We start from the raw sequence: 27,484 nt of genomic DNA on the forward strand, positions 1-27,484 counted from the left end.
TAGTATTTTATTTTATGTGAAAAAAGACAATACATTTTAAATTGTGTCGAGGATTACACTGACTGTTTTCTATCGTAGTTCCATAAAGTGCATGATGCAGTAAAGTGGGTGCAATTTGGAACGCTCTGTCATTGTGCCGGATCTACCTACCCAGATGAGGATGACGATGATGGTGAGGATGGTGCTGTAGAGGAGTAGCACCCCACATCCGACCAGCAGCAGACACAGAAGGAGGGGATTAGGATCCTCCACACAACTCTGTTTGGCCAGTGGATCATGGGGTTTCAGACACTGCTTCTCTGTGAACCAATCAGAACACACCAGAAGCCCGTAATAAGAAATAAGATCTGGGACCAGGCTAGGATTGTATGGTTCGGTTTATAGATCTGGGACCAGGCTAGGATTGTATGGTTCTGTTATAGATCTGGGACCAGGCTAGGATTGTATGGTTCTGTTATAGATCTGGGACCAGGCTAGGATAGTATGGTTCTGTTATTGATCTGGGACCAGACTAGGATTGTATGGATCTGTTATTGATCTGGGACCAGGCTAGGATTGTATGGTTCTGTTATAGATCTGGGACCAGGCTAGGATTGTATGGTTCTGTTATAGATCTGGGACCAGGCTAGGATTGTATGGTTCTGTTGTAGTTTTGGGACCAGGCTATGATAGTATGGTTCTGTTATAGATCTAGGATAGTATGGTTCTGTTATAGATCTGGGACGAGGCTAGGATAGTATGGTTCTGTTATAAATCTGGGACCAGGCTAGGATAGTATGGTTCTGTTATAGATCTGGGACCAGGCTAGGATTGTATGGTTCTGTTATAGATCTGGGACCAGGCTAGGATAGTATGGTTCTGTTATAGATCTGGGACCAGGCTAGGATAGTATGGTTCTGTTATAGATCATGGACCAGGCTAGGATAGTATGGTTCTGTTATAGATCTGGGACCAGGCTAGGATAGTATGGTTATGTTATAGATCTGGGAACAGGCTAGGATAGTATGGCTCTGTTATAGATCTGGGACCATGCTAGGATAGTATGGTTCTGTTATAAATCTGGGACCAGGCTAGGATAGTATGGTTCTGTTATAGATCTGGGACCAGGCTAGGATCGCATGGTTCTCTTATAGATCTGGGACCAGGCTAGGATTCTATGGTTCTGTTATAGATCTATGACCAGGCTAGGATCGCATGGTTCTCTTATAGATCTGGGACCAGGCTAGGTTTCTATGGTTCTGTTATAGATCTGGGACCAGGCTAGGATAGAATGGTTCTGTTATAGATCTGGAATCAGGCTAGGATAGAATGGTTCTGTTATAGATCTGGAATCAGGCTAGGATAGAATGGTTCTGTTATAGATCTGGATTCAGGCTAGGATAGAATGGTTCTGTTATAGATCTGGGACGAGGCTAGGATAGTATGGTTCTGTTATAGATCTGGGACCAGGCTAGGATAGTATGGTTCTGTTATAGATCATGGACCAGGCTAGGATAGTATGGTTCTGTTATAGATCTGGGAACAGGCTAGGATAGTATGGCTCTGTTATAGATCTGGGACCATGCTAGGATAGTATGGTTCTGTTATAAATCTGGGACCAGGCTAGGATAGTATGGTTCTGTTATAGATCTGGGACCAGGCTAGGATCGCATGGTTCTCTTATAGATCTGGGACCAGGCTAGGATTATATGGTTCTGTTATAGATCTGGAATCAGGCTAGGATCGCATGGTTCTCTTATAGATCTGGGACCAGGCTAGGATTCTATGGTTCTGTTATAGATCTGGGACCAGGCTAGGATAGAATGGTTCTGTTATAGATCTGGAATCAGGCTAGGATAGAATGGTTCTGTTATAGATCTGGGACGAGGCTAGGATAGAATGGTTCTGTTATAGATCTGGAATCAGGCTAGGATAGAATGGTTCTGTTATAGATCTGGATTCAGGCTAGGATAGAATGGTTCTGTTATAGATATGGGACCAGGCTAGGATAGTATGGTTCTGTTATAGATCTGGGACCAGACTAGGATAGAATGGTTCTGTTATAGATCTGGAATCAGGCTAGGATAGAATGGTTTTGTTATAGATCTGGGACGAGGCTAGGATAGTATGGTTCTGTTATAGATCGGGGACCAGGCTAGGATAGAATGGTTCTGTTATAGATCTGGAATCAGGCTAGGATAGAATGGTTCTGTTATAGATCTGGGACCAGGCTAGGATAGTATGGTTCTGTTATAGATCTGGGACCAGGATAAGATAGTATAGTTCTGTTATAGATCTGGGACCAGGCTAGGATAGTATAGTTCTGTTTTTAGATCTGGGACGAGGCTAGGATAGAATGGTTCTGTTATAGATCTGGGACCAGGCTAGGATTGTATGGTTCTGTTATAGATCTGGGACCAGGCTAGGATTGTATGGTTCTGTTTTTAGATCTGGGACGAGGCTAGGATAGAATGGTTCTGTTATAGATCTGGGACAAGGCTAGGATAGTATGGTTCTGTTATAGATCTGGGACCAGGCTAGGATTGTATGGTTCTGTTATAGATCTTGGACCAGGCTAGGAATGTATGGTTCTGTTATAGATCTGGGACCAGGCTAGAATCTTATGGTTCTGTTATTGATTTGGGACCAGGCTAGAATTGTATGGTTCTGTTATAAATCTAGGACCAAGCTAGGATAGTATGGTTCTGTTATAGATCTGGGACCAGGCTAGGATCGCATGGTTCTGTCATAGATCTGGTAGCAGGCTAGGATTGTATGGTTCTGTTATAGATCTGGTAGCAGGCTAGGATGGTATGGTTCTGTTATAGATATGGGACCAGGCTAGGATAGTATGGTTCTGTTATAGATCTGGTAGCAGGCTAGGATTGTATGGTTCTGTTATAGATATGGGACCAGGCTAGGATAGTATGGTTCTGTTATAGATCTGGGACCAGGCTAGGATTGTATGGTTCTGTTATAGATCTGGGACCAGGCAAGGATAGTATGGTTCTGTTATAGATCTGGGACCAGGCTAGAATTGTATGGTTCTGTTATTGATTTGGGACCAGGCTAGAATTGTATGGTTCTGTTATAAATCTAGGACCAGGCTAGGATAGTATGGTCCTCTTATAGATCTGGGAGCAGGCTAGAATTGTATGGTTCTGTTATAGATCTGGGAGCAGGCTAGGATTGTATGGTTCTGTTAATGATCTGGGACCAGGCTAGGATAGTATGGTTCTGTTATAGATCTGGGACCAGGCTAGGATTGTATGGTTCTGTTATAGATCTGGGACCAGGCTAGGATAGTATGGTTCTGTTGTAGATATGGGACCAGGCTAGGATAGTGTGGTTCTGTTATAGATCTGGATCCAGGCTAGGATAGAATGGTTCTGTTATAGATCTGGGACGAGGCTAGGATCGCATGTTTCTGTCATAGATCTGGGACAAGGCTTGGATTGTATGGTTCTGTTATAGATCTGGGACCCGGCTAGGATAGTGTGGTTCTGTTATAGATCTGGATCCAGGCTAGGATAGTATGGTTCTGTTATAGATCTGGGACCAGGCTAGGATAGTGTGGTTCTGTTATAGATCTGGGACCAGGCTAGGATGGTGTGGTTCTGTTATAGATCTGGATCCAGGCTAGGATAGTATGGTTCTGTTATAGATCTGGGACGAGGCTAGGATAGTGTGGTTCTGTTATAGATCTGGATCCAGGCTAGGATAGAATGGTTCTGTTATAGATCTGGGACGAGGCTAGGATCGCATGTTTCTGTCATAGATCTTAGGACAAGGCTTGGATTGTATGGTTCTGTTATAGATCTGGGACCAGGCTAGGATAGTATGGTTCTGTTATAGATCTGGGACCAGGCTAGAATATTATGGTTCTGTTATTGATTTGGGACCAGGCTAGAATTGTATGGTTCTGTTATAAATCTAGGACCAGGCTAGGATAGTATGGTCCTCTTATAGATCTGGGAGCAGGCTAGGATTGTATGGTTCTGTTAATGATCTGGGACCAGGCTAGGATAGTATGGTTCTGTTATAAACCTGGGACCAGGCTAGGAATGTATGGTTCTGTTAATGATCTGGGACCAGGCTAGGATAGTATGGTTCTGTTATAAACCTGGGACCAGGCCAGGAATGTATGGTTCTGTTATAGATCTGGGACAAAGCTTGGATAGTTTGGTTCTGTTATAGATCTGGGACCAGGCTAGGATAGTATGGTTCTGTTATAGATCATGGACCAGGCTTGGATAGTTTGGTTCTGTTATAGATCTGGGACCAGGCTAGGATAGTATGGTTCTGTTATAGATCTGGGACCAAGCTAGGATAGTATGGTTCTGCTTTTGATCTGGGACCAGACTAGGATCGCATGGTTCTGTTATAGATCTGGGACCATGCTAGGATTGTATGGTTCTGTTATAGAACTGGGACCAGGCTAGTATTGTATGGTTATGTTATAGATCTGGGACCAGGCTAGAATTGTATGGTTCTGTTATTGATTTGGGACCAGGCTAGAATTGTATGGTTCTGTTATAAATCTAGGACCAGGCTAGGATAGTATGGTCCTCTTATAGATCTGGGACCAGGATAGGATAGTATGGTTCTGTTATAGATCTGGGAGCAGGCTAGGATTGTATGGTTCTGTTAATGATCTGGGACCAGGCTAGGATAGTATGGTTCTGTTATAGATCTGGGACCAGGCTAGGATAGTATGGTTCTGTTGTAGATATGGGACCAGGCTAGAATAGTATGGTTCTGTTGTAGGTCTGGGACCAGGCTGAGATAGTATGGTTCTGATATAGATCTGGGACCAGGCTAGGATAGTATGGTTCTGTTATAGATCTGGGACAAGGCTAGAATTGTATGGTTCTGTTATTGATTTGGGACCAGGCTAAAATTGTATGGTTCTGTTATAGATCTGGGACCAGGCTAGGATTGTATGGTTCTCTTATAGATCTGGGACCAGGCTAGGATTGTATGGTTCTGTTATAGATCTGGGACCAGAATAGAATTGTGTGGTTCTGTTATAAATCTGGGACCAGGCTAGGATAGTATGGTCCTCTTATAGATCTGGGAGCAGACTAGGATTGTATGGTTCTGTTGTCGATATAGGACCAGGCTAGGATAGTATGGTTCTGTTATAGATCTGGGACCAGGCTAGGATAGTATGGTTCTGTTACAGATCTGGGACCAGGCTAGGAATGTATGGTTCTGTTAATGATCTGGGACCAGGCTAGGATAGTATGGTTCTGTTATAGATCTGGGACCAGAATAGAATTGTGTGGTTCTGTTATAAATCTGGGACACGGCTAGGATAGTATGGTTATTTTATAGATCTGGGACCAGGCGAGAATATTATGGTTCTGTTATAGATCATGGACCAGGCTAGGATAGTATGGTTCTGTTATAGATCATGGACCAGGCTAGGATAGTATGGTTCTGTTATAGATCTGGGACCAGGCTAGGATTGTATGGTTCTGTTATAGATCTGGGACCAGGCTAGGATAGTATGGTTCTGTTATAGATCTGGGACCAGGCTAGGATTGTATGGTTCTCTTATAGATCTGGGACCAGGCTAGGATTGTATGGTTCTGTTATAGATCTGGGACCAGGCTAGGATAGTATGGTTCTGTTATAGATCTGGGACCAGGCTAGGATTGTATGGTTCTCTTATAGATCTGGGACCAGGCTAGGATAGTATGGTTCTGTTATAGATCTGGGACCAGGCTAGGATAGTATGGTTCTGTTATAGATCTGGGACCAGGCTAGGAATGTATGGTTCTGTTATAGATCTGGGACCAGGCTAGGATAGTATAGTTCTGTTATAGATCTGGGACCAGGCTAGGATAGTATGTTTCTGTTATAGATCTTGGACCAGGCTTGGATAGTATGGTTCTGTTATAGATCTGGGACCAGGCTAGGAATGTATGGTTCTGTTATAGATCTGGGACCAGGCTGGGATAGTATGGTTCTGTTATAGATATGGGACCAGGCTAGGATAGTATGGTTCTGTTATAGATCTGGGACCAGGCTAGGATTGTATGGTTCTGTTATAGATCTGGGACCAGGCTAGGATAGTATGGTTCTGTTGTAGATCTGGGACCAGGCTAGGATAGGATGGTTCTGTTATAGATCTGGGACCAGGCTAGGATAGGATGGTTCTGTTATAGATCTGGGACCAGGCTAGGATAGTATGGTTCTGTTATAGATCTGGGACCAGGCTAGGATTGTATGGTTCTGTTATAGATCTGGGACCAGGCTAGGATAGTATGGTTCTGTTGTAGATCTGGGACCAGGCTAGGATAGGATGGTTCTGTTATAGATCTGGGACCAGGCTAGGATAGTATGGTTCTGTTATAGATCTGGGACCAGGCTAGGATAGTATGGTTCTGTTGTAGGTCTGGGACCAGGCTGAGATAGTATGGTTCTGATATAGATCTGGGACCAGGCTAGGATAGTATGGTTCTGTTATAGATCTGGGACAAGGCTAGAATTGTATGGTTCTGTTATTGATTTGGGACCAGGCTAGAATTGTATGGTTCTGTTATAAATCTAGGACCAGGCTAGGATAGTATGGTCCTCTTATAGATCTGGGAGCAGACTAGGATTGTATGGTTCTGTTGTCGATATAGGACCAGGCTAGAGCGTCTGCTAAATCACTTAAATGTAAATGTATGGTTCTGTTATAGATCTGGGACCAGGCTAGGATAGTATGGTTCTGTTACAGATCTGGGACCAGGCTAGGAATGTATGGTTCTGTTAATGATCTGGGACCAGGCTAGGATAGTATGGTTCTGTTATAGATCTGGGACCAGAATAGAATTGTGTGGTTCTGTTATAAATCTGGGACCAGGCTAGGATAGTATGGTTATTTTATAGATCTGGGACCAGGCGAGAATATTATGGTTCTGTTATAGATCATGGACCAGGCTAGGATAGTATGGTTCTGTTATAGATCTGGGACCAGGCTAGGATTGTATGGTTCTGTTATAGATCTGGGACCAGGCTAGGATTGTATGGTTCTCTTATAGATCTGGGACCAGGCTAGGATAGTATGGTTCTGTTATAGATCTGGGACCAGGCTGGATTGTATTTTTCTGTTATTGATCTGGGACCAGGCTAGGATAGTATGGTTCTGTTATAGATCTGGGACCAGGCTAGGATAGTATGGTTCTGTTATAGATCTGGGACCAGGCTAGGATAGTATGGTTCTGTTATAGATCTGGGACCAGGCTAGGATAGTATGGTTCTGTTATAGATCTGGGACCAGGCTAGGAATGTATGGTTCTGTTATAGATCTGGGACCAGGCTAGGATAGTATAGTTCTGTTATAGATCTGGGACCAGGCTAGGATTGTATGGTTCTGTTATATATCTGGGACGAGGCTAGGATAGTATGGTTCTGTTATAGATCTGGGACCAGGCCAGGATTGTATGGTTCTGTTATTGATCTGGGACCAGGCTAGGATTGTATGGTTCTGTTATAGATCTGGAACCAGGCTAGGATAGTATGGTTATTTTATAGATCTGGGACCAGGCTAGGATTGTATGGTTATTTTATAGATCTGGGACCAGGCTAGGATAGTATGGTTCTGTTATAGATCTGGGACCAGGCTAGGATAGTATGGTTCTGTTATAGATCTGGGACCAGGCTAGGATAGTATGGTTCTGTTATAGATCTGGGACCAGGCTAGGATTGTATGGTTCTGTTATAGATCTGGGACCAGGCTAGGATAGTATGATTCTGTTATAGATCTGGGACCAGGCTAGGATAGTATGGTTCTGTTATAGATCTGGGACCAGGCTAGGATTGTATGATTATTTTATAGATCTGGGACCAGGCTAGGATAGTATGGTTCTGTTATAGATCTGGGACCAGGCTAGGATAGTATGGTTCTGTTATAGATCTGGGACCAGGCTAGGATAGTATGGTTCTGTTATAGATCTGGGACCAGGCTAGGATTGTATGGTTCTGTTATAGATCTGGGACCAGGCTAGGATAGTATGGTTCTGTTATAGATCTGGGACCAGGCTAGGATAGTATGGTTCTGTTATAGATCTGGGACCAGGCTAGGATTGTATGGTTATGTTATAGATCTGGGACCAGGCTAGGATAGTATGGTTCTGTTATAGATCTGGGACCAGGCCAGGATTGTATGGTTCTGTTATTGATCTGGGACCAGGATCGGATAGTATGGTTCTGTTATAGATCTGGGACCAGGCGAGAATAGTATGGTTCTGTTACAGATCATGGACCAAGCTAGGAAAGTATGGTTCTATTAGTGATTTTATAGATCTGGAACCAGGCTAGGATAGTATGGTTCTGTTACAGATCGTGGACCAAGCTTGGATAGTATGGTTCTGCTTCGATCTCGGACCAGGCTAGGATAGTATGGTTCTGTTTTAGATCTGGGACCAGAATGGGATAGTATGGTTCTGTTATAGATCTGGGACCAGACTAGGATAGTATGGTTCTGTTATAGATATGGGACCAGGCTAGGATAGTATGGTTCTGTTATAGATCTGGCACCAGGCTAGGATAGTATGGTTCTGTTATAGATCTGGGGCCAGGCTAGGATAGTATGGTTCTGTTAGTGATGTTATAGGTCTGGGACCAGGCTAGGATAGTATGGTTCTGTTATAGATCTGGCACCAGGCTAGGATAGTATGGTTCTGTTATAGATCTGGGACCAGAATTGAATTGTATGGTTCTGTTATAGATCTGGGACCAGAATAGAATTGTATGGTTCTGTTATTGATTTGGGACCAGACTAGGAATGTATGGTTCTGTTATAGATCTGGAACCAGGCTAGGATAGTATGGTTATTTTATAGATCTGGGACCAGGCTAGGATTGTATGGTTATTTTATAGATCTGGGACCAGGCTAGGATAGTATGGTTCTGTTATAGATCTGGGACCAGGCTAGGATTGTATGGTTCTGTTATAGATCTGGGACCAGGCTAGGATAGTATGGTTCTGTTATAGATCTGGGACCAGGCTAGGATAGTATGGTTCTGTTATAGATCTGGGACCAGGCTAGGATTGTATGGTTCTGTTATAGATCTGGGACCAGGCTAGGATAGTATGGTTCTGTTATAGATCTGGGACCAGGCTAGGATAGTATGGTTCTGTTATAGATCTGGGACCAGGCTAGGATTGTATGGTTCTGTTATAGATCTGGGACCAGGCTAGTATTGTATGGTTCTGTTATAGGACCAGGCCAGGATTGTATTGTTCTGTTATTGATCTGGGACCAGGCTAGGATAGTATGGTTCTGTTATAGATCTGGGACCAGGCTAGGATTGTATGGTTCTGTTATAGATCTGGGTCCAGGCTAGGATTTTATGGTTCTGTTATAGATCTGGGACCAGGCTAGGATTTTATGGTTCTGTTATAGATCTGGGACCAGGCTAGGACAGTTTGTTTCTTTTATAGATGATGGACCAGGCAAGGATAGTATGGTTCTGTTATTGATCTGGGACCAGGCGAGAATAGTATGGTTCTGTTACAGATCATGGACCAAGCTAGGATAGTATGGTTCTGCTTCGATCTCGGACCAGGCTAGGATAGTATGGTTCTGTTATAGATCTGGGACCAGAATGGGATAGTATGGTTCTGTTATAGATCTGGGACCAGGCTAGGATAGTCTGGTTGTGTTATAGATCTGGGACCAGGCTAGGATAGTATGGTTCTGTTACAGATCGTGGACCAAGCTTGGATAGTATGGTTCTGCTTCGATCTCGGACCAGGCTAGGATAGTATGGTTCTGTTATAGATCTGGGACCAGAATGGGATAGTATGGTTCTGTTATAGATCTGGGACCAGGCTAGGATAGTCTGGTTGTGTTATAGATCTGGGACCAGGCTAGGATAGTCTGGTTGTGTTATAGATCTGGGACCAGGCTAGGATAGTATGGTTCTGTTATAGATCTGGGACCAGAATGGGATAGTCTGGTTGTGTTATAGATCTGGGACCAGGCTAGGATAGTATGGTTCTGTTATAGATCTGGGACCAGGCTAAGATAGTATGGTTTTGTTAGAGATGTTATAGATCTAGGCCCAGGTCAGTTCATTTGTGCAGTGCATCATCTTTGTATTCAGTCCCTTACCTGTTATCAGTAGAGTGTGAACAGAGTCCACTTTATAAGGGGGTGACCACAGCCTCTCTGCTCTGCAGATGTACAGTCCTGTTCCGTTGACCGTGAACACATAGCGGTTGGTTAGGTTGTGGTTCAGGTTCTGTTCAGCTAGGTAGAACTGGACCCAGGTGTCTGATTGGTTGTTTCTGGTGTGATTCTGGTTCCTCTTGAGCACTGTGGTGTGAACGAGGGACTGGTTCAAAGAGAGGTGGAATCTCAGATCGTCTCCTGTCATGTTGGGGCAGGAGACGGACACTCTGCTGTGGAGAGATACACTCTGTATGGACAGAGGTCTGTCTGTATGGGGAAACAAGGAGGGTGGGTTAAGTGACTATGACATGTTAGAGGGCAGGAACCTGTTTCTGTCGTGAGGCGGCTTGATGTATCAGTACACCCCACTGGACAGGACACTAGTCCATCTCCTGTTTCTGTCGTGAGACAGCTTGATGGACAAGTACACCCCACTGGACAGGACACTAGTCTATCTCCTGTTTCTGTCGTGAGACAGCTTGATGTACCAGTACACCCCGCTGGACAGGACACTACTCCATCTCCTGTTTCTGTCGTGAGACAGCTTGATGTACCAGGACACCCCCTGGACAGGACACTAGTCTATCTCCTGTTTCTGTAGTGAGACAGCTTGATCTATCAGGACACTAGTCCATCTCCTGTTTCTGTCGTGAGACAGCTTGATCTATCAGGACACTAGTCCATTTCCTGTTTCTGTCGTGAGACAGCTTGATCTATCAGGACACTAGTCTATCTCCTGTTTCTGTAGTGAGACAGCTTGATGTACCAGGACACCCCCTGGACAGGACACTAGTCCATCTTCTGTTTCTGTCGTGAGACAGCTTGATGTACCAGGACACCCACTGGACAGGACACTAGTCTATCTCCTGTTTCTGTAGTGAGACAGCTTGATGTATCAGTACACCCCACTGGACAGGACACTAGTCTATCTCCTGTTTCTGTAGTGAGACAGCGTGATGTACCAGGACACCCCCTGGACAGGACACTAGTCTATCTCCTGTTTCTGTAGCAGCTTGATGTATCAGGACACCCCCTGGACAGGACACTAGTCCATCTTCTGTTTCTGTCGTGAGACAGCTTGATGTACCAGGACACCCACTGGACAGGACACTAGTCTATCTCCTGTTTCTGTAGTGAGACAGCTTGATGTATCAGTACACCCCACTGGACAGGACACTAGTCTATCTCCTGTTTCTGTAGTGAGACAGCGTGATGTACCAGGACACCCCCTGGACAGGACACTAGTCTATCTCCTGTTTCTGTAGTGAGACAGCGTGATGTACCAGGACACCCCCTGGACAGGACACTAGTCTATCTCCTGTTTCTGTAGTGAGACAGCTTGATGGACAAGTACACCCCGCTGGACAGGACGCTAGTTTGGTGGGTTAGGAACTTTAGTGAGTATTATTTTACGTCTGCATTGAAAAGTGGCGTCCCTCCTGTTGGGATAGTGACGTCACGTTCCAGAAGACCACAGGCTTCGGATTCTTTGAGTCAGAAATCAAGAGCCTGTAGAGGTGTCGGGTGAAGTTACCCTTAGGAAGCTTATCCTGGGGTCAGTTTTGCTTGTTGTTTTGTTAAGGTTAGAATCTGAGGAGGGGGAGCTGATCCTAGATCTGTACTTAGGGTTAACAGAGCGTCTGTGGAGGAGAATCTACAGTACTAGTATGTGACACAGAGATGTGAAGAACCACTGTGCAGCAGTTGTTTACTTCATACCTCTCACTCCATCCTGTTTGCTCAGCCAGGAAGTGGTTGCCACATTAGATCTCTGAACCTTTTGTTGTTTGATTATAAAGATAAAATGAACCCATCTGTGACTGCAACATTCAATATCAGAAAAAACATTGTGAACCCTCTTCTCTCTCTATATTGATCTGAAGAGTTTAATTCCAAAACGCTATATATCCATTTTCAGAAATGTTGGTAAATTAGCTTTTATTGTTATAAGAAGTTATGAAATGTAACATTGTTATCAGGAAATATTCCAAAAGGATAGAAATAAACTTGTGCTGCCGGTGCTGCCGGTGCTGCCGGTGCTGCCAGTGCTGCCGGTGCTGCCAGTGCTGCCGGTGCTGCCGGTGCTGCCGGTGCTGCTGGTGCTGCCACTCCATCAGGTCAGGGATAGTACTGATCTCAGTAATAAGCCGGTCCTGCCACTCCATCAGGTCAGGGATAGTAGTGATCTCAGTAATAAGCCAGTCCTGCCACTCCATCAGGTCAGGGATAGTAGTGATCTCAGTAATAAGCCGGTCCTGCCACTCCATCAGGTCAGGGATAGTACTGATCTCAGTAATAAGCCAGTCCTGCCACTCCATCAGGTCAGGGATAGTACTGATCTCAGTAATAAGCCAGTCCTGCCACTCCATCAGGTCAGGGATAGTACTGATCTCAGTAATAAGCCGGTCCTGCCACTCCATCAGGTCAGGGATAGTAGTGATCTCAGTAATAAGCCGGTCCTGCCACTCCATCAGGTCAGGGATAGTACTGATCTCAGTAATAAGCCAGTCCTGCCACTCCATCAGGTCAGTGATAGTACTGATCTCAGTAATAAGCCGGTCCTGCCACTCCATCAGGTCAGGGATGGTAGTGATCTCAGGAAGGAGATGCATTCTGTCTCCTAGAGATGAACATACTTTGGTGTGAAAAGTGCAAATCAATCCCAGAACAACAGCAAAGGACCTTGTGAAGATGCTGGAGGAAACAGGTACACAAGTATCTACATCCACAGTAAAACGAGTCCTATATCAACATAACCTGAAAGGCAGCTCAGCAAGGAGGAAGCCACTGCTCCAAAACCGCCATAAAAAGCCAGAATACGGTTTGCAACTGCACATGGGGACAAAGATCGTACTTTTTGGAGAAATGTCCTCTGGTCTGATGAAACAGAAATAGAACTGTTTGGCCATAATGACCATTGTTATATTTGGAGGGAAAAGGGGGACGCTTGTAAGCTGAAGAACACCATCCCAACCGTGAAGCACGGGGGTGGCAGCGTCATGTTGTGGGGGTGCTTTGCTGCAGGAGGGACTGGTGCACTACGCAAAATAGATGGCATCATGAGGGAGAAAAATGATGTGGATACATTGAAGCAACATCTCAAGACATCTGTCAGGAAGTTAAAGCTTGGATTTTTTTACTAGGATTAAATGTCAGGAATTGTGAAAAACTGAGTTTAAATGTATTTGGCTAAAGTGTATGTAAACTTCCCACTTCAAATGTACATACGGTCATTGTGAGGACGATGTCGTCGATGCACTTATTGATGAAGCCGGTGACTAAGGTACAGGGTTGGTTAGGTGACAGGGTGACGGGGTTGGGTAGGTACAGGGTTGGGTAGGTGACAGGGTTGGGTAGGTGACAGGGTTGGGTAGGTGACAGGGTTGGGTAGGTGACACGGTTGGGTAGGTGACGGGGTTGGGTAGGTGACAGGGTTGGGTAGGTGACAGGGTTGGGTAGGTGACCGGGTGACAGGGTTGGGTAGGTACAGGGTTGGGTAGGTGACAGGGTTGGGTAGATGACAGGGTTGGGTAGGTACAGGGTTGGGTAGGTGACAGGGTTGGGTAGGTGACAGGGTGACAGGGTTGGGTAGGTGACAGGGTTGGGTAGGTGACAGGGTTGGGTAGGTGACAGGGTTGGGTAGGTACAGGGTTGGGTAGGTGACAGGGTTGGGTAGGTGACAGGGTTGGTTAGGTGACAGGGTGACAGGGTTGGGTAGGTGACAGGGTTGGGTAGGTGACAGGGTTGGGTAGGTACAGGGTTGGGTAGGTGACAGGGTGACAGGGTTGGGTAGGTGACAGGGTTGGGTTGGTGACAGGGTTGGGTAGGTGACGGGGTTGGGTAGGTGACAGGGAGAAAGAGGTCAGAGCACAGGGTAGGGCAGTGTGAGCAGAACCAGCGGTATGTAGCTAGCTACGATCAAACAAATCAAACCGTTGTACTGTAATGAAATTAAATGAAAATGTGATACTACCTGTGGAGCGAGGCGGAATGCGACCGGGTTGTTGAGTTCTAATCGGTAGACGTTGGCTAGCTGTTAGCTAGCTAGCAGTGTCTCCTACGTTAAGGACGACAAATAGCTGGCTGCGTTGTTGATTCAGGGGCTAGCTGGCTAGCTAGCTAGCAGTGTTGATTACGTTACGTTGCGTTAAAAGAACGACAATAGCTGGCTAGGTAATCTAGAAAATCGCTCTAGACTACACAATTATCTACACAATTATCTTTGATACAGAGACGGCTATGTAGCTAGCTATGTAGACGGTGGGCGTTAGCTAGCTGGCTAGCTGCTGGGCAGATACGTTAGGACGACGAAATACGATAATTACGCAATTATCTTTGATACAAAGACGGCTATGTAGCTAGCTAAGAAGAAATTGCTAAGATTAGACAAATCAAACCGTTGTACTATAATGAAATGTAATGAAATGTAATGGAAAGTTATACTACCTGCAGACCGAAGTGCAGACCGAAGTGCGGATGCGACTGCTCGCTCCAACCCGGAAGTAGCAGGTAGTATAACTTTAGCAAGTACTCCACACACAGAGACACGTACAAAGCTCTCCCTCGCCCTCCATTCTGCAAATATGACCATAACTCTATCTTCCCGATTCCTGTTTACAAGCAGAAACTCAAACAGGAAGTACCAGTGATGTGCTCAATATGGAAGTGGTCTGATGACACGGTTGCTAAGCTACAGGACTGTTTCCCTGGCACAGACTGGAATATGAGGGTAGTATACCACACCAGTAACCAGCTTCATTAATTATTTAGAGTCTAAGACATTGGGGGGGTGCTAAGCTGACATATAATTAGGTTACAGGAATATGTTACAGGATTGAGAAGTATATCCCCTTAGCAGGGTTGGGGAGTAAGGGATTACAAAAAATGGTAACTGTACTCTGTGAAATTACCAGCATCAATATTGTAATCAGATTACAGATACTTCTGAAAAACTAGATCATTACTGAGAGGATTACTTTGGGGATAAATTTGAGGATTACTTTGAGGATTACTTTGGGGATTACTTTGAGGATTACTTTGAGGATTACTTTGGGGATTACTTTGGGGATTACTTTGAGGATTACTTTGAGGATTACTTTGGGGATTACTTTGGGGATTACTTTGAGGATTACTTTGAGGATTACTTTGGGGATTACTTTGAGGATTACTTTGGGGATTACTTTGGGGATTACTTTGAGGATTACTTTGAGGATTACTTTGGGGATTACTTTGGGGATTACTTTGAGGATTACTTTGAGGATTACTTTGGGGATTACTTTGAGGATTACTTTGGGGATTACTTTGAGGATTACTTTGAGGATTACTTTGGGGATTACTTTGGGGATTACTTTTAAATTCAGAAGGGATGTTTGCAAAAAATTTGACACTTATCTGTTTTCTCAATGACATTCAAATCAACATTCATAAAAGGCGCAAATTTAAGTTTGTTCCAACTGAGTGAGTTTGACCACAAGTCAGAGACCACTATGATGACACACCAAATGATGACCAACAATCAGAGACCACTATGATGACACACCAAATGATGACCACCAATCAGAGACCACTATGATGACACAGTGGTGAAGGATGACAGCAGTGGTGAAGGATGACAGCAGTGGTGAAGGATGACAGCAGTGGTGAAGGATGACAGCAGTGGTGTAGGATGACAGCAGTGGTGAAGGATGACAGCAGTGGTGAAGGATGACAGCAGTGGTGTAGGATGACAGCAGTGGTGAAGGATGACAGCAGTGGTGAAGGATGACAGCAGTGGTGTAGGATGACAGCAGTGGTGAAGGATGACAGCAGTGGTGAAGGATGACAGCAGTGGTGAAGGATGACAGCAGTGGTGAAGGATGACAGCAGTGTGAAGGATGACAGCAGTGGTGAAGGATGACAGCAGTGGTGAAGGATGACAGCAGTGGTGTAGGATGACAGCAGTGGTGAAGGATGACAGCAGTGGTGTAGGATGACAGCAGTGGTGAAGGATGACAGCAGTGGTGAAGGATGACAGCAGTGGTGTAGGATGACAGCAGTGGTGTAGGATGACAGCAGTGGTGAAGGATGACAGCAGGGGTGAAGGATGACAGCAGTGGTGTAGGATGACAGCAGGGGTGAAGGATGACAGCAGTGGTGTAGGATGACAGCAGTGGTGAAGGATGACAGCAGTGGTGAAGGATGACAGCAGTGGTGAAGGATGACAGCAGTGGTGAAGGATGACAGCAGTGGTGTAGGATGACAGCAGTGGTGAAGGATGACAGCAGTGTTGTAGAATGACAGCAGGGGTGAAGGATGACAGCAGTGGTGTAGGATGACAGCAGTGGTGTAGGATGACAGCAGTGGTGTAGGATGACAGCAGTGGTGAAGGATGACAGCAGTGGTGAAGGATGACAGCAGTGGTGAAGGATGACAGCAGTGGTGTAGGATGACAGCAGTGGTGAAGGATGACAGCAGTGGTGTAGGATGACAGCCTATAGAATAACAGTGTGGATCCCAGCCTATAGAATAACAGCTGTATAGTGTGGATCCCAGCCTATAGAATAACAGTGTGGATCCCAGCCTATAGAATAACAGCTGTATAGTGTGGATCCCAACCTATAGAATAACAGCTGTATAGTGTGGATCCCAGCCTATAGAATAACAGCTGCACAGTGTGGATCCCAGCCTATAGAATAACAGCTGCATAGTGTGGATCCCAGCCTATAGAATAACAGCTGTATAGTGTGGATCCCAGCCTATAGAATAACAGCTGTATAGTGTGGATCCCAGCCTATAGAATAACAGCTGCATAGTGTGGATCCCAGCCTATAGAATAACAGCTGTATAGTGTGGATCCCAGCCTGCTGTATAGTGTGGATCCCAGCCTATAGAATAACAGCTGCACAGTGTGGATCCCAGCCTATAGAATAACAGCTGTATAGTGTGGATCCCAGCCTATAGAATAACAGCTGCATAGTGTGGATCCCAGCCTATAGAACAACAGCTGCATAGTGTGGATCCCAGCCTATAGAATAACAGCTGCATAGTGTGGATCCCAGCCTATAGAATAACAGCTGTATAGTGCAGATCCCAGCCTATAGAATAACAGCTGCATAGTGTGGATCCCAGCCTATAGAATAACAGCTGTATAGTGTGGATCCCAGCCTATAGAATAACAGCTGCATAGTGTGGATCCCAGCCTATAGAATAACAGCTGCATAGTGTGGATCCCAGCCTATAGAATAACAGTATGGATCCCAGCCTATAGAATAACAGCTGCATAGTGTGGATCCCAGCCTATAGAATAACAGCTGTATAGTGTGGATCCTAGCCTATAGAATAACAGCTGCATAGTGTGGATCCCAGCCTATAGAATAACAGCTGCATAGTGTGGATCCCAGCCTATAGAATAACAGTGTGGATCCCAGCCTATAGAATAACAGTGTGGATCCCAGCCTATAGAATAACAGCTGCATAGTGTGGATCCCAGCCTATAGAATAACAGCTGCATAGTGTGGATCCCAGCCTATAGAATAACAGCTGCATAGTGTGGATCCCAGCCTATAGAATAACAGCTGCATAGTGTGGATCCCAGCCTATGGAATAACAGCTGTATAGTGTGGATCCCAGCCTATAGAATAACAGCTGCATAGTGTGGATCCCAGCCTATAGAATAACAGTGTGGATCCCAGCCTATAGAATAACAGTGTGGATCCCAGCCTATAGAATAACAGCTGCATAGTGTGGATCCCAGCCTATAGAATAACAGCTGCATAGTGTGGATCCCAGCCTATAGAATAACAGCTGTATAGTGAGGATCCCAGCCTATAGAATAACAGTGTGGATCCCAGCCTATAGAATAACAGCTGCATAGTGTGGATCCCAGCCTATAGAATAACAGCTGTATAGTGTGCATCCCAGCCTATGGAATAACAGCTGTATAGTGTGGATCCCAGCCTATAGAATAACAGCTGCATAGTGTGGATCCCAGCCTATAGAATAACAGTGTGGATCCCAGCCTATAGAATAACAGCTGCATAGTGTGGATCCCAGCCTATAGAATAACAGCTGCATAGTGTGGATCCCAGCCTATAGAATAACAGTGTGGATCCCAGCCTATAGAATAACAGTGTGGATCCCAGCCTATAGAATAACAGTGTGGATCCCAGCCTATAGAATAACAGCTGCATAGTGTGGATCCCAGCCTTATAGAATAACAGCTGCATAGTGTGGATCCCAGCCTATAGAATAACAGCTGCATAGTGAGGATCCCAGCCTATAGAATAACAGCTGTATAGTGTGGATCCCAGCCTATAGAATAACAGCTGTATAGTGTGGATCCCAGCCTATAGAATAACAGCTGCATAGTGTGGATCCCAGCCTATAGAATAACAGCTGCATAGTGTGGATCCCAGCCTATAGAATAACAGCTGTATAGTGTGGATCCCAGCCTATAGAATAACAGCTGCATAGTGTGGATCCCAGCCTATAGAATAACAGCTGCATAGTGTGGATCCCAGCCTATAGAATAACAGCTGCATAGTGAGGATCCCAGCCTATAGAATAACAGCTGTATAGTGTGGATCCCAGCCTATAGAATAACAGCTGTATAGTGTGGATCCCAGCCTATAGAATAACAGCTGTATAGTGTGGATCCCAGCCTATAGAATAACAGTGTGGATCCCAGCCTATAGAATAACAGCTGTATAGTGTGGATCCCAGCCTATAGAATAACAGCTGTATAGTGTGGATCCCAGCCTATAGAATAACAGCTGTATAGTGTGGATCCCAGCCTATAGAATAACAGCTGCATAGTGTGGATCCCAGCCTATAGAATAACAGCTGTATAGTGTGGATCCCAGCCTATTGAATAACAGCTGCATAGTGTGGATCCCAGCCTATAGAATAACAGTGTGGATCCCAGCCTATAGAATAACAGTGTGGATCCCAGCCTATAGAATAACAGCTGCATAGTGTGGATCCCAGCCTATAGAATAACAGCTGCATAGTGAGGATCCCAGCCTATAGAATAACAGCTGTATAGTGTGGATCCCAGCCTATAGAATAACAGCTGTATAGTGTGGATCCCAGCCTATAGAATAACAGCTGTATAGTGTGGATCCCAGCCTATAGAATAACAGTGTGGATCCCAGCCTATAGAATAACAGCTGTATAGTGTGGATCCCAGCCTATAGAATAACAGCTGTATAGTGTGGATCCCAGCCTATAGAATAACAGCTGTATAGTGTGGATCCCAGCCTATAGAATAACAGCTGTATAGTGTGGATCCCAGCCTATAGAATAACAGCTGTATAGTGTGGATCCCAGCCTATTGAATAACAGCTGCATAGTGAGGATCCCAGCCTATAGAACAACAGCTGTATAGTGTGGATCCCAGCCTATAGAATAACAGCTGTATAGTGTGGATCCCAGCCTATAGAACAACAGCTGTATAGTGTGGATCCCAGCCTATAGAATAACAGCTGTATAGTGTGGATCCCAGCCTATAGAATAACAGCTGTATAGTGTGGATCCCAGCCTATAGAACAACAGCTGTATAGTGTGGATCCCAGCCTATAGAATAACAGCTGCATAGTGAGGATCCCAGCCTATAGAACAACAGCTGTATAGTGAGGATCCCAGCCTATAGAACAACAGCTGTATAGTGTGGATCCCAGCCTATAGAACAACAGCTGTATAGTGTGGATCCCAGCCTATAGAATAACAGCTGTATAGTGTGGATCCCAGCCTATAGAATAACAGCTGTATAGTGTGGATCCCAGCCTATAGAATAACAGCTGCATAGTGTGGATCCCAGCCTATAGAATAACAGCTGTATAGTGTGGATCCCAGCCTATAGAATAACAGCTGTATAGTGTGGATCCCAGCCGATGGAATTAAAATGGGGGCTTTTATTGCTCAATCTAATTCATGCTGATTAAATAAATAATCTTTTGACCTAATAGACACATGATCAAACTCGCACACTTCTGATAGACTTAAAGGGGCCATCTGTAGTTGCTACATCCATTTCTGGACTATATATATATATATATATGTAATTAATATCTGTCCATTGCATTTTGAAGAATATAACTTAGAAATATAAACTTATAAATACCTCTTGAGTTCAACTGTCACACCCCATCAGAACCCTAAATATAACCTTGTTTACTTCGGTGTTTGTAAACATTGTAAATGTAAACAAACAGTGTATAGCTTCATAACATGGTTAAAACTATCCTGTTATTCTCAGTCCTTACATCTAGAGCTCTGTCTATTCATCTGAGATTGGTTACATTTCTCCAGGACCATCCCTCTGTTTTTTACCAAGACAGAGGATTTGGATATTTCTTTGCAACTCTGCTAAGAAGGCCAGCATCCTGGAGTCGCCTCTTCACTGTTGACGTTGAGACTGGTGTTTTGCGGGTACTATTTAATGAAGCTGGTAGTTGAGGACTTGTGAGCCGTCTGTTTCTCAAACTAGACACACTGATGTACTTGTCCTCTTGCTCAGTTGTGCACCGGGGCCTCCCACTCCTCTTTCTATTCTGGTTAGAGCCAGTTTGCGCAGTTCTGTGAAGGGAGTAGTACACAGAGTTGTACGAAATCTTCAGTTTCTTGGCAATTTCTCACATGGAATAACCTTCATTTCTCAGAACAAGAATAGACTGATGAGTTTCAGAAGAAAGTTCTTTGTTTCTGGCCAATTTGAACCTGTAATCAAACCCACAAATGCTGATGCTCCAGATACTCAACTAGTGTAAAGAAGGCCAGTTTTATTGCTTCTTCAATCAGAACAACAGTTTTCAGCTGTGCTAACAATTGCCAAAGGGTTTTCTAATGATCAATTAGCCTTTTTAAAATGATAAACTTGGATTAGCTAACACAACGTGCCATTGGAACACAGGAGTGATGAGTGATGGTTGCTGATAATGGGCCTCTGTACTCCTATGTAGATATTCCATTAAAAATCAGCCGTTGCCAGCTACAATAGTCATTTACAACATTAACAATGTCTACACTGTATTTCTGATCAAATTGAAGTTATTTTAATGGACAATTTTTTAAATATATTTTTTTCAAAAACAAGGACATTTCTAAGTAACCCCAAACTTCAAACGGTTGTATACGTATATACTGTATAAATATATTAGTATTTAAATATACCAGAGGGTGGATAACAAAAAAAAACACTAATTTAAGAAGTGGACTGTACATGTTTGGTTTTTGTCATGATGTATACATTATAATTGACCTCTGAACTGTATGTGAACCCCTCTGCAATCTACTGGCACTAACCATTAAAAACGAGGACTTCAACCAGGCTGTCTGTATGCTATTTGCTCTCTCTCTTTTAAACTGCTAGCACAAAGCCTACATGAAAATGTGGTTTGTCCACAAAAGAAAATGAAAAAATAAATAAATCAAAAAAATCAACTGGCCCAAATCAGCTCTACATATTTCAGCAGGGAGGTGTGCAACTACCACACATTGTACCAGTGGAGAAACTACGTCACCTACAGAGGTATTACCAAATCCCTTTCAATTCACATTCCTTGTAGAAAGAACTATTTGCAAACCTTCTATAACATCCAGAAAGACAGTGGTCTTAGAAGGGTATTTATACTTTAAAAGACATTTTATGTGAATGGATGAACGAATTCTGCCAGCGTTTTAATGTCCTGGTTCCACATGTCCTCCTTTACCTCCAACTCATATATCCAAGTGAGTCTGAGGACCTTGGGGATCAGACTGACCATTATACCCATTGATCAAACGTATAACAGACAGACACTGTTCACAAGGAGTTGTTTGTGATATCTACACTCAGTTGACACTTTATTAGGTTCACCACCCTATTCGCGATAATAAACTGCTCCTACATACATCAAGTCCCGTGGACTTGGCTTGCTGGACACTGAAGCATGCAGAGAAGTATTCAGGTATTCTGTTACGGTTTGAACTTTAGAATGTGCAAAATGACAGCACCGTCTGTGATGGTGTTTGGTAACTCAGAAAAGTTTCAAATCTGTTTATTTTATTTTATAATTCCAACCCTCAGCTTTTACTGACTGTAACTCCAACTGGACTTAAACAGTCCATCTCCTTTCCCAGCTTCATCAGTTGTTCTGAATTCACGCTGCTCCAGATGCATAATAGAGGGTTGTACCTAATAAAGTGACCACTGTGACTAGAGACTTTTCAGAATGTGCTCTGGGAATACCTGGGCTATTAAACATTTGGCTGTAAGTGTTGAACAGTTGAGTCTATTACCTCAGGGGACGGCACCATTCAGCTTGTCTGGGGATGACAAAGAAGGACTTCAACAAAGCCAAAACAGAAAATTATTGGAAAAGGGGCCTCTTTGCTGATAAATTAGAGACGTATAAATTAGTGACTGTTGTGCCTTGTAACTACTTTAAAATGCAGAACTGTTGCACTAAAAATACAACCATTGATTTGGCATACAATTTACGATGGTAAACATTGATTTGGCATACAATTTACGATGGTAAACATTGATTTGGCATACAATTTACGATGGTAAACATTGTACAACGTTATGTAAACATTGTCTAATTTCATATAGAACCAATTGCACTTAAAATGAACATTTCTTTAAAGTTATTGCAAATAAATGCATATTTTCACCTTTTCTGTGACAATCACTGAATTAGTTATTGGTTTCTTCATCTTTAATATTTGGGATTTTCTGTGTTTCTATCAAATCAAAACTGGAATTTCTACTCAAAACAAAGGTTGTAAAAGTATACTAGACATTTATAGAATAAAACATCAATTTTATGTTTCTGTGACAAACGGTGAATTAGTTAGTGATTTTTACATTTGTAAAGGGCTTTTGGGCGAATGTCTGTTGAATGTCCGACTATAAAACCAACTACCTCCGTGGGGCTAGCAAGCAAGCTGCGTCACATACGCCTAAAATAACATTGCGGGACTGCGGTTGGGTTTGGAGCCAGCCTTCCAGAAGCTTCGCCACCACACAGGCTGTCAGCATGCTGCCCTAAATCCAGCCGGCCCACCAGACTACTCAGAGGAGTCCGCATGGTCCTAAAGCACACCGGGACTCTTCAGCCAGCCCACCAGACTACTCAGAGGAGTCCGCATGGTCCTAAAGCACACCGGGACTCTTCAGCCAGCCCACCAGACTACTCAGAGGAGTCCGCATGGTCCTAAAGCACACCGGGACTCTTCAGCCAGCCCACCAGACTACTCAGAGGAGTCCGCATGGTCCTAAAGCACACCGGGACTCTTCAGCCGGCCCACCAGACTGCTCAGAGGAGTCCGCATGGTCCTAAAGCACACCGGGACACTTTGTATCACATTACCACGGTAAAACTGGGGGGCCCACGTTTATATTACAAAATACAGGGCGAATTTTAAAAAATAGACCTCGGTCTCAAAATGTCTTCCCTGTTAAAATAAAGCTTAAATAAACACAAATAAATGAAAGAGATTGGTGTGTTTTCTCACAACCCTAATCACGGCATGGGGTTGTTCAATGACAGACATCTATCACTTGATGGTTTCATTTCAGAGAGACAAATAATCATGTTTTGTTGCAAAGCGCTATATATATATATATATATATATAGATATCCACCTATATAATAAGTAGTACCAGGTTTTACACAGTCAAATGGTACAAATAACTACATGTTTAATAAAGACTTGTACAAATTATACATATATGACATTAACATATATATTTTTTAAATTTAGAAATACAGCATTATATCTATCTGAATGTAAAATGTTACTAATTTGACATTTTTGTCATTTAGCAGATGCTCTCTTCCAGTTCGTTCAGTTTAAAATAGCAAAGTGAGACACACACAAATATACAGGATATGAACATTGCATTCCTGCTAAACAATGGAAGCGTAAAGTTTGGCGACAAAAAATCCATTTGAATACACATCTAACAGCCATGAATTCAACATCTGAGAACAGTATTGTTTTACACGCACCGACCCATAAGCAATCCTTTCTAAGGTGAAATAAAAAATAAATTTTAAAAATAATGTACAAAACACAAATATGAAGAAGTGGTCAAAACACTCGTCATTTATTTTCTATTTTCTATTTTCTATGGAACATTGGTCGTCTTGTGGGAAATGGTTGATGCAACGCATCTTGAAATACACTACATTTACATTATATACAATATATATTATATTATATACATACCAATAAACTATAACTATATGTTCATTCAATCTGTTGAAAATCTTTTCACAATCGACTTTTTATTTTCATTTAAAAAATTACGACAACTGACAGAATAAATCCAATGTATTATACAGAATTTTTCATGAATGATGAAAGATCATCCCGCAGACGGCCTTACATAACTAATAAATGATGCTTTACGCAGTATCTTCAGAAAAAAACACTACTCTGAAATGGACATCCACCCGATTTCTATCAAATGGATTCGTAGAGCCCTTTTTTTCTTTTCTTACATCAGCAGATGTAGAATACGGTGTATATACAGAAACCCAAAACCACAAACAGCAAGTAAGTACAGATGTAGAGGCATATCTGAATCTCACCTTTGCAGTTGGGACGCAGATGATCTGAAAGAGAGAAGGACAGGAGGATCGTTGTCATCCATAAATTACCCTCCATCTTGTTCTCCTAATCCCTGAAGTGATAGCAGGGCAGAGGAGAGTAGAGGAGCTGGACCGCACAATGTTTCTGATTCACCTTGATGCTAGGAGGATACAGTTTTCACCCCGAGCAGAGGGGTGAAGACACCACACCCACACACTTGACTGTGGTAAATAACTATATGTATTCACAGACTACTAGACTGTCATTGTTTCTCAAACGACACCCCGTTGCCTACCCACTAGTTGAATCAAAGTTGTTTCTACGTCATTTCAATTAACGTTGAACCAACGTGGAATAGATGTTGAATTGAAGTCTGTGCCCAGTGGGTATTTAGTGCACTTATTTTGACCAGAACTCATAGAAGTAGTGCACTATATAGGGAATAGAGTGCTCTTTGACAGGTACACACTCGATATGTCTGTGCATTCACAGACTACAGTATATAGACTGAGTTGACTGTTACAGACTACATTTTACATACTTGTCCTGCTATATTACTATATTATTTACAAACCCATATACTGCCAACCAGGCCCATATTCTGCTAAGTATTTCTTTAGAATTTCTACGAGTTTTCCTCGGTTACAGATCAGGTAGGAAATCTTTAAAAAAAAATATATATATTCCACTGTGCATTTGCACTTTGTGGGTGTCTGCCTGAATTGTGAGTCACTCCTTCCATATTTGTGAGTCACTCCTTCCTCTCTTCTCCTCCCTCTCTTTACCCTCTCCTCCCTTTGTCTTCACGTGCTCTCTTCTCCCTCTTCTCCTCCCTCTCTTCTCCCTCCAGGGTAGCCTAGTGGTTAGAGCATTGGACTAGTAACCGAAAGGTTGCACGTTCAAATCCCTGAGCTGACAAGGTACAAAATCTGTCGTTCTGCCCTTGAACAGGCAGTTAACCCACTGTTCCTAGGCCGTCATTGAAAATATGAATTTGTTCTTAACTGACTTGCCTAGTAAAATAAAGGTAAAATTTGAATTTCTCCTCTCTTCTTCTCCCCCCTCTCGTCTCCCTCTTCTTCACCTCCCTGTTGGGTTTAAAACCCCTGGTCTCTGGGCATGACATCTCAAATAGCACCCTATGTGACCTGGTCAAAAGTAGTGCACTACATAGGGAATAGGGTGAAATTGGCATCATAGCCAGATCTGAGATAGATGGGTTTGGGTTAGAAGAGAGAGAGAGATGTTGCAGCTAACAGACAGAGCCAGAGAGAGGAAGTTGGGGGTTTTCAACCACAATGTGGTGATGGTTCCACAGAACAGAGTCAGGTGTATTTTAACACGGTAACATCTTCTGAAAACATTTGAAACTCTACTACAAAGCAGACAGACACCCACTCTTTAATGATTATTTTAAATAATCCCACTTACTATGCTACTGTGATATGTGGTTGTTCCACCTAGCTATCTTTAGATGAATGCACTAACTGTAGGTTACAGCGTCTGCTAAATGACCGAAATGTCAATTTGGTGGAATGGTATCAAATACACAAGGCCTTTCGAATGGTGCACCGGTCTAAGGCACTGCATCGCAGTGCTAGAGGGGTCACTACAGACCCGGGTTTGACCCCGGGCTGTATCACAGCGGTCTAAGGCACTGCATCGCAGTGCTAGGTCTAAGGCACTGCATCGCAGTGCTAGAGGGGTCACTACAGACCCGGGTTTGATCCCGGGCTGTATCACAACCGGCCATGATCGGGAGTCCCATAGGGCGGCAAATAACTGGCCCAGTGTCGTCTGGGTTCGGGCAGGGTTTGGTCAGGGGGGGCTTTACTTGGCTCATCACGCTCTAGCGACTCCTTGTGGCGGGCCGGGCTCCTGCAGGCTGACCTCGTTCATCGGTTGAACGGTGTTCCTCCGACACATTGGTGCGGCTGACAGGTGTTAAGAAGAGCGGTTCGGCGGGTCATGTTTCAGAGGACGCATGACTCGACCTTCGCCTCTCCCAAGCCCGTTGGGAGTTGCAGCGATGAGACAAGATCGAAAAAAAAGAGAGAAAATACAAAAGAATAATAATACAAAAATATAATACATAAAACACATGGCTCCGTTCCATCCATTATGGTGAGCCGTCCTCCTCCCAGCAGCCTCCTGTGCTGGCTAGATATACTGTCTGAGCTCAGGCCCCGGGCTAAGATTAGTAACTGACCATGACCTGTTTCATGTGGTTTGTCTTCAGGCCTGGAGGAACAATCACGGCGACCCCACATGTCCCCTCTTGCTCCAGGGTGAAGTTTCTCCTAGTTACAGATCTAGGATCAGCCTGCCCTCCTCCAATCCTATCTTTAACTATTAGTGGGGAAAATGCTAAACTGACCCAAGATCAGCGTCTAAGGGGCAATTTTAACAGTCTCACTGTATAGATACTCACCAGTCTCACATTTACAGGCCTTTGAAGAGGAACCACCAAGATACGATATTTCTTTAGTGGTAATATTATCAACCATACAATGAGTATTTCCCCATTCCCAGACATAGATACTCCCGAGTGAGACCTGTCTGTACAATATAGGCATATGCAGGTAAGAAACCCTTGTATGAAAACGTATATGTATTTAAATCACTGTTATTTGTGTGACTGACGATCTCAAATAAATAGCGTTTTGTTTTCGCTCGGTTGGTTGATTGGTCGAGGCTGATTGCAGCACTGAGGGACTGCAGGGCCTAGTCTCCTCTGGACAGGAAACAGGAATTCGGGAACGCGCCTCCCATCTG

At 43.8% G+C, this 27,484-nt stretch overlaps 1 protein-coding gene across 5 annotated transcripts in view; it reads right to left on the reverse strand.

The window, feature by feature from the left end:
- LOC135570213 (T-cell-specific surface glycoprotein CD28-like) overlaps nt 1-25,318 on the reverse strand; it is a 104,856-nt gene extending 79,538 nt beyond the window's left edge. The window contains exons 1-4 of one of the 5 annotated variants that reach the window (XM_065016346.1): nt 14,597-14,684; nt 11,870-12,770; nt 10,091-10,417; nt 151-299 (exon numbers count right to left, since the gene is read on the reverse strand). In XM_065016346.1, the coding sequence (XP_064872418.1) occupies nt 151-299; nt 10,091-10,355 (414 nt within the window). In that variant the 5' untranslated portion in view covers nt 10,356-10,417; nt 11,870-12,770; nt 14,597-14,684. Of the gene's footprint in view, nt 1-150; nt 300-10,090; nt 10,418-11,869; nt 12,771-14,596; nt 14,919-24,708 lie in introns of those variants that run through there. The other 4 variants (XM_065016341.1, XM_065016336.1, XM_065016335.1 and 1 more) reach the window with 4 other exon arrangements.
- Nucleotides 25,319-27,484: the final 2,166 nt, after the last annotated feature.

This window comes from Oncorhynchus nerka, linkage group LG3 (assembly GCF_034236695.1).
Source record: "Oncorhynchus nerka isolate Pitt River linkage group LG3, Oner_Uvic_2.0, whole genome shotgun sequence".
Taxonomy (NCBI): Eukaryota; Metazoa; Chordata; class Actinopteri; order Salmoniformes; family Salmonidae; genus Oncorhynchus; species Oncorhynchus nerka.